The sequence below is a fragment of the Pristiophorus japonicus genome, chromosome 19 (genome assembly GCF_044704955.1).
Source record: "Pristiophorus japonicus isolate sPriJap1 chromosome 19, sPriJap1.hap1, whole genome shotgun sequence".
In the NCBI taxonomy this organism is placed as follows: Eukaryota; Metazoa; Chordata; class Chondrichthyes; family Pristiophoridae; genus Pristiophorus; species Pristiophorus japonicus.
Window position 1 is genome coordinate 11,151,528 of NC_091995.1, and position 7,341 is coordinate 11,158,868.

The 7,341-nt window shown below is 44.1% G+C and overlaps 1 protein-coding gene across 1 annotated transcript; it reads left to right on the top strand.

Moving 5' to 3' along the window:
* Positions 1–411: 411 nt before the first annotated feature.
* LOC139230660 (tumor necrosis factor-like) lies at positions 412–3,241 on the top strand. The gene is made up of 4 exons (XM_070862467.1): positions 412–588; positions 1,080–1,143; positions 1,999–2,064; positions 2,653–3,241. The coding sequence occupies exons 1-4, from the start codon at positions 412–414 to the stop codon at positions 3,063–3,065; spliced, it is 720 nt and encodes a 239-aa protein (XP_070718568.1). The 3' UTR covers positions 3,066–3,241.
* The last annotated feature ends 4,100 nt before the right edge of the window (positions 3,242–7,341 follow it).

Below are 7,341 nucleotides of genomic sequence, written 5' to 3' on the forward strand. Positions count from 1 at the left end.
TGACAGTTCTTTAGTGATTCCTTGGTTTTTAATCTCTTTACAAGCTTCCTGCTTGTTTCCTCTCTTTCATGTTTAAGTACAGTGTAAATACATTTCGATGGGGCGGAGTTTCGTGTCCACTTTTGGTTTAGTTTAAAGTTTCAGTGGAACTTTGGAAAACGGACACAGTGAAAGTTCGGGAGTTACAGCCTCACATCATTGTTACTTTCGGCTCAGGAAAACTTGTGTCTTTCTTCCAATCGCTTGGTTTTGGGGATTTCCTGCCCCATTACATCAGAGTTCCGGTGGTGCTGGGCTGATCTTTATATAGAGCTGGTGTGGAGCTACAGCAGACACACAAAGCACTCAGAGAGCTGAGAGAGAGGAGACACACATCTGCTCCTGACACAGCCACAACTGACTCCTGAGACCATGAGTGTTGAGAAGATGCCGCTGGACCTTGAGAATGGAGGAGAGGCTGTCGGCAGGCGGGCAGACTCCAAGAGGAGCTGTTTCTGGCAGTCTCTGTGTGCGGTGGCTGTTCTGTGCTTGCTGGCTATATCTTCCTACCTGTTACTCTGTGAGCTGGGAGTTCTACCTTCAAACCAGGTATGTTGGAAACACCAGAGCAAGTGGTCTCTTGTTGCCTTTTCTCGGCTGCTCTCAGCCCTGGGAGAGGCTTCTCCAAGTGTGCTGTGAAGCTGTGGGGTTATGGCAGTGTTTGCCTGAGCTGCTCCGCCTCCTGTGAAGCCACAATCTGTGTTCACCCAGTCAATCCAGGTGTTGCCTTTTGCTGCTGTCCACATCTCGGCGGCTCTATATCGGAGAGATGCAGCGACTCAGTCACCAATGCTGCATTTTATCCAGCTTCAGCCCAGCGAGTTAGTGAGCAGCAGTTCACTGTCTGACAAAGCCTCTGTCTGCTGTCAGTCCGGAGTGTGAGAGTCAGTCAGGGTCTGGGTCGCCCTGTGTCTCTGTGTAATGCAAGTAAGCTGCCGGCAGATCCGGCCTGAACCTTTGTACAGAGGGTCGCGGTGTGTTTCGTGGAAAGTTGGGGCGAATTTCACATTTTAATCTCTTTCCTTGTTTTATTTCTGAAGGAAACAGCCCGATTACAGGATTCAGGGTATCATTCGCCTCTGGCAAAAGTCGCTGTTAACAGTGGTGAGTGCTCTCTGACAATCTCTGCCCATCTCCTCCACCGATCTCTCTCGCTAACAATGTGTCTATCAATCTCTCTCTCTCTCTGTCAATCTCTCTCTCTGTCAATCTTTCTCTCACTATCAACTCTCTCTCCAACAACATCTGTCTCTATCAATCTATTCCTATCTCTCTCTCTCTATCAATCGCTCCCTATCAACCTCTATCACCTCTCTGTTTCTCTGTATCTCTCCCTCAGTACATCTCATGGTCTCTCCATCAACCTCCCTCTCAAACTCTATATATCTATCAATCTCTATCATTCTCTCCCTTTCTCTCTCTCTACGTCTCTACCTCTGTCTCTCTCTGCATCTCACTCACTCTATCACGTTATGAATCTCATTATCTATGTATTTCTATCTGTCTCTATCGATCTCTCTCTCTCCATCTCTCTCACTATCTTTCTATCTCTTGTTATCAATCTCACTATCAATCCATCATTATCTATCTCTCTCTCAATCTGACTTTCTCTATTGATATCTCCCTCTCTGCATCTATCTCACTATCTTTCTCTCTGCATCTCTCTCACTATCTTTCTATCTCTCTATCAATCACACTATCTATCCATCATTATCTGTCTCTCTCTCTTTCAATCTCTCTCTCTATCAATCTCTCTATCAATCACCCTCTCCATCTCTCTCTCTAGATTTTCCCCCCTCTCTATCTATATATTAATTTCAAGCCCTATCTATCTCTATCTGTCTCTCACTCTCTATCAATCTCTCTCTCTTTCAATCTCTCTCTCTCTCTCCCGTTATCAGTCATTTTCAATCCATGTGCATCCTGATAGCGACTGAGAGTCCGGCTTTTCTTTTCCAGGTCTACCTCGTCTCATGAAGCAGTTGGGAAATGACCCGAGGGGGAAAATTGCAGCACACCTGACAGGTAAGAGGCTATTCTTAACGGTATTAATAACCCCATGTCCTGAAGGTAGCCACTCCCACTGTAGCACGGGAAACATTTGCAGGTCTATGGGGGAAAAGCAGGGACAGTGGCAGAAATTGGATAGCTCGACCCAAGAGCCGGCACGGGCATGATGGGCCGAATGGCCTCCTTCTGTGCTGTATCATTCTATGATTTCCTGTGCGGCAGTAGAGCTCAGTGCTTCACTGAAGTGGTCATTCTAGATGTGTGAGCTGAGAGTGGCAGTGGGCTATTTAATTGCAGTAAGCATATGACCCAAATCCAATCTTGTTCTCACATGGCACAAGATTCACTGGATAGTAATCAGTCCTGGCCAATATACATCCCTCAATCATCATCACTAAAACAGATGGTCTGGTCATTATCACATTGCTGTATGTGGGAGCTTGCTGTGTCGCAATTCCCACATTACAACAGTGACTACACTCCAAAAGTACTTCAGTGGCTGTAAAGCACTGAGGAATGTCTTGTGGTTGTGAAAGGCGCTATATAAATGCAAGTCTTCTCTTTATTCCATCCTTATGTTGTTCCCTCTCTCTGTTCCTTCAGCTTCACAAACCTTAAAAGGAGAGAAGGTGATTTGGCAGGATGTGGCAGACTCCACTTTCGTTGAGGGAGTAGAGTTCAGGGATAACCGTTTCATCATCAAGACCCCCGGTCAGTACTTTGTCTACACTCAGGTGGTCTTCTACAGCGGGGACTGCCAGGGCAACACCATCTTCCTGAGCCATGAACTCGCCAAGGTCTCACCGAGCTATCCGGAGGAATTCTTGCTCCTGAAAGCCACCAAGTCCGCCTGCCAATATGGTCCACGCACAGAAACCTGGTACAAGACCTCCTACCAGGGAGCTGTCTTTGAGTTTGAAGCAGGAGATCAGATCTTCTCCAGGGTGAGTGAGAAGGCTGTGGGATATGTGGACGCCTCCGAAGGAAAGAGCTTCTTTGGAATATTCGCTTTGTGAGGAGCCCGAGTTACTTCCAGCGAATGGCCAACAACAATGACTGATGGAGAATTTCAAACTGAAATACTGAAATACAGTGGGAACTGTTCAGGGCACATTGTCCTATCCGGCACTAAGTGGACAAAGGGACTAATCTCGCCACCATTTTATTTAAAGATTTGCAGAGACAGAAAATATCAAATGTACTGAGGTTGGAGGATTGGGTAGTGTGGAGGGTTATCACACTGACCTTTCACCTCTGCCGGTCCAGTTCAAATGAAGCACAGATCATTACTGATTGGAGGGAGTCTGTGCACCTCCTTAATTTAATTCATATTTTATCAATATTTATTGTTAGTAATGTTATTTCAACTGGTACTCCTCCGGGAGAGAGTAATTAGACAATCCCAAGAGCGAGCAAGTGGGGTATCGGGTCTGATATTCAGACTGGTTAGCCCGTGTGACCAGTTATTGGTCTTTGAAGAGTATGGGCTCTGACCTGCCATCTATTTGTGTTCCAATATTTCTCCAATGTCTCCGTGGACCTTCAGTGACGGTGTTCATGGAAAGACCCTGAGCTTTCTGTCTGGTTATGATGGCCAGCCAAGCTCCCAGCAGTCAACTGGCTTTCCATCTCTACAAAGCAATTGGTTGTCTTTTGGTGGGATGCTATTGTTTTAGAGCGTGATTGGTCGACACTTATCCAATTAAAAAGAAAGAGCATTCAACAAGCACTACCGAAATCATCCCATAATATAGAACCTCGAATGTTCGACTTTGAATATTAATTGTAGAGATTGACAAAAATATTTATTTCATGTAAATATATGACATCTGTTTAAAAGATGTCTTTCAGTGGCATAAATACTGTCATGTTCAGGATATTTCTGGTGGCTTTAGCTTATTATTTAAATCTATTTATTATTTGATGTATTTATATTATTTATTTATGTTATTTATTTATATGATTATTTACTGCTGAGCTGATGGACGGGAATAAATAATATATTTCAATGACATGAAGTGAATCTTTCTGATTGTTGCCCATTGGTTTCTGTTCAGTGCTTTCCATGGGAAACGATTCCAGATGAGGGAGGGAATTTTACAAGTTTACAAACCTGCAATTCAGATAGAGGATCAGTGATTGGGAATCTGAGAGAGGGATCAGTGATTGGGAATCTGAGAGTGGGATCAGTGATTGGGATTCTGAGAGTGGGATCAGTGATTGGGAATCTGAGAGTGGGATCAGTGATCGGGAATCTGAGAGAGGGATCAGTGATTGGGAATCTGAGAGTGGGATCAGTGATTGGGAATCTGAGAGTGGGATCAGTGATCGGGAATCTGAGAGTGGTTCAGACAATATTTACCCATCAACCAACATACTAAATAAATAGATGATCTGGACATTTATCACATTGTTGTTTGTGAGAACGTGTTGTGTCCTATTTCTTTGCCCTGTTTCCTACATTATTACAGCAGTGACAAGAGTTCCAAAATTCTTAATTGGCTGTAAATGCTTTCGGACGTCCTGAGGTCATGAAAGGCGCTATATAAATGCAATTCTTTCTTTTCTTCTGCTTTGCACTGCACAATGTCACAGGTTGCTCATTGTGTGTTGTGCATGTACAGGAACTGATTCAGAGACACACAAGTTGAGTGATATTGGTTTGAGTTAATGGTTCCCTGTTACTTGACGTGTAGTTTGTACAGGTGCTCAAACCGAGTCGAAGCTCCACGTTCCTATGCACGAGTGGCTGAGTGGAGAGCTCCAATTATTATTGAGAATTAACGTCTCCTCCCTTCAAACTCTGCACTGCACTCCGAACCCTCCATTCATCCCTCTGTGATCCCTTGCTTCCAATTTCCTACCTCCAATCCCTCCTCACCATCCCCTCCTTCCACCCCAAACTCTCTATTCATCCCTCTTTGACTCCTTTCTCCAATCCTTCCTACCGATCCTTCTACCCCTCCAATCCCTGCGCTCCAATCCTTCCCCCTTCAGTCCGGCTCCTCCTATTCTTCCCCCTCCAATCCCTGCACTCCAATGCCTCCCCTTCGATCCCTGACATGACACAGTTACACCGTGGCTGCGCAGTGGCCAACCCGTCAGGGTGATTCCGCACACGTGCCCCTCCTCCGCCACTGTGCCACAGGATGGTTGCAAGTTTGAGACAGTGCCGCTCAGAGTCCAGACTTGCCCTGTGACGCAAAAGGCCGGGGAAAGCGGATCGGAAGGTCTGGAGCTAGGATCACACGAGTTTAAAGAAAAAAAACGTGGATTACCTCATTTGGATCTGTAAGCTTGTAATGTTTGTAGCGTCACACTGTGGATATGGACGTATTGTGTACTGCAACCGCAGAGTTAATCATTAAACAGAACCAGACAATTGCGGAGAGTCCAAGAGAGCTGCCTGCCATGTTAGGAAGCCATCTGTGCTGTGTTCTGTGAAGATATCACAGGATCCAAGTAGACTTCCTCATTTTGTGACCTTAGGACATTTCAGGGAATTTTGTAAATGAAATCTGGAAACTGAAAGTAGCAAAAGGATATGCTTTCAGGGCATTTATTTTTGGAGCAACTTTGGTTTTTTTGGGCCACAGGAGCAGAAGCGCGTGATACTTTAATCACAGTGACACCCCGTGCAAAAAAGGAGCTTTATTTCATCAAATCCCAGAGCAGGCTCAAAGGGTCACACGGTCTATCTCTGATTCTATTTCTTAAATACAAAGGGGAGTTTTGATGGAGTAAATAAAGAGGAACTGTTTCCACTGACAGGAGCGTCAGTACTAGAGAACACTGATTTAAGCGAATTTCCAAATGAACCTGAGGGGGTATTTGACAATTTGGAAGGACAGACAGAAAGGTGGGGTAGCTCTGTTAATACAGGATGAGATCAGTGCGCTAGTGAGAAATGATATTGGTTCAAAGGATCAACATGTTGAATCAGTTTGGGTGGAGATGAGGAAGAATGAGGAAAAAGTCACTGGTAGGTGTAGTCTATAGGCCTCCTAACAGTAGCTACACTGTTAGACGGAGTATAAATCAAGAAATAATGGAGGCTTGTAAAAAAGGAACGGCAATAATCATGGGCGATTTTAACCTTCATATTGATTGGACAAAGCAAATTGGCCAGGGTGGCCTTGAGGAAGATTTCATAGAATGCATCCAGGAGAGTTTCCTTGAACAGTACATTGCGGAACCAACCAGGGAGCAGGCTATCTTAGATCTGGTACTGTGCAATGAGGCAGGATTAATAAATGATCTCGTAGTAAAGGATCCTCTCGGAATGAGTGACCATAATATGGTTGAATTTCAAATTCAGTTGGAGAGTGAGAAAGTTGAATCTCTAACCAGTGCCCTAAGCTTAAATAAAGGAGACGACAAAAGTATGAGGGCAGAGTTGGAAAATAGATTAAAGAATGGGACGGTTGATGAGCAGTGGCAGACATTTAAGGAGATATTTCGTAACTCTCAACAAAAATATATCCCAATGAGAAGGAAAGACTGTAAGAGAAGGGATAACCATCCGTGGCTAACTAAGGAAATAAGGGATGGTTGCAAATTGAAAACAAGGACATACATATGGCCAAGACCAGTGGGAGGCCAGAGGTTGGGAAACTTTTAAAAGCCAGCAAAGAATGACTAAAAAAATAATAACGAGAGGGAAGATAGATTATGAAAGTAAACTAGCACGAAATATAAAAACAGATAGTAAGACTTTCTACAGATACATAAAAAGGAAAAGAGTAGCTAAAGTAAATGTTGGTCGCCATAGGGGATGAGACTGGGGAATTAATTATGGGGAACAGAGAAATAGCAGAGTTGAACAAATATTTTGTATCGGTCTTCACGGTAGAAGACTCTAAACATCCCAATCGTGGATAATCAAGAGGCTATAGGGAGAGAGGAACTTAACACAGTCGCTATCACTAAAGAAGTAGTATTCGGTAAAATAATGGGACTAAAAGTGGACAAGTCCCCTGAACCTGATGGCTTACATCCTAGGGTCTTAAAAGAAGTGGCTGCAGAGATAGTGAATGCATTGGTTGTAATCTACCAACATTTCGTGGGAAGGTCCCAGCGAATTGGAAAACCGCAAATGTAAATTTGAAAAAGGAAGCAGACAGAAAGAAAAAAACAACAGACCAGTTAGCCTAACATCTGTCGTTGGGAACATGCTGGAGTCCATTATTAAGGAAGCAGTAGCGGGACATTTGGAAAAGCATGATTCAATCAAGCAGAGTCAGCATGGTTTTATGAAAGGGAAATCATGTTTGACAAATTTGCTGAAGTTCT

Excerpts from the sequence above, each read along its gene's own strand:
- LOC139230660 (XM_070862467.1), top strand. The coding sequence starts at position 412 with ATGAGTGTTGAGAAGATGCCGCTGGACCTTGAGAATGGAGGAGAGGCT. Across the intron at positions 1,144-1,998 it reads AAAAGTCGCTGTTAACAGTG|GTCTACCTCGTCTCATGAAG; the intron begins GTGAGTGCTCTC and ends TTTCTTTTCCAG. Across the intron at positions 2,065-2,652 it reads AATTGCAGCACACCTGACAG|CTTCACAAACCTTAAAAGGA; the intron begins GTAAGAGGCTAT and ends CTGTTCCTTCAG.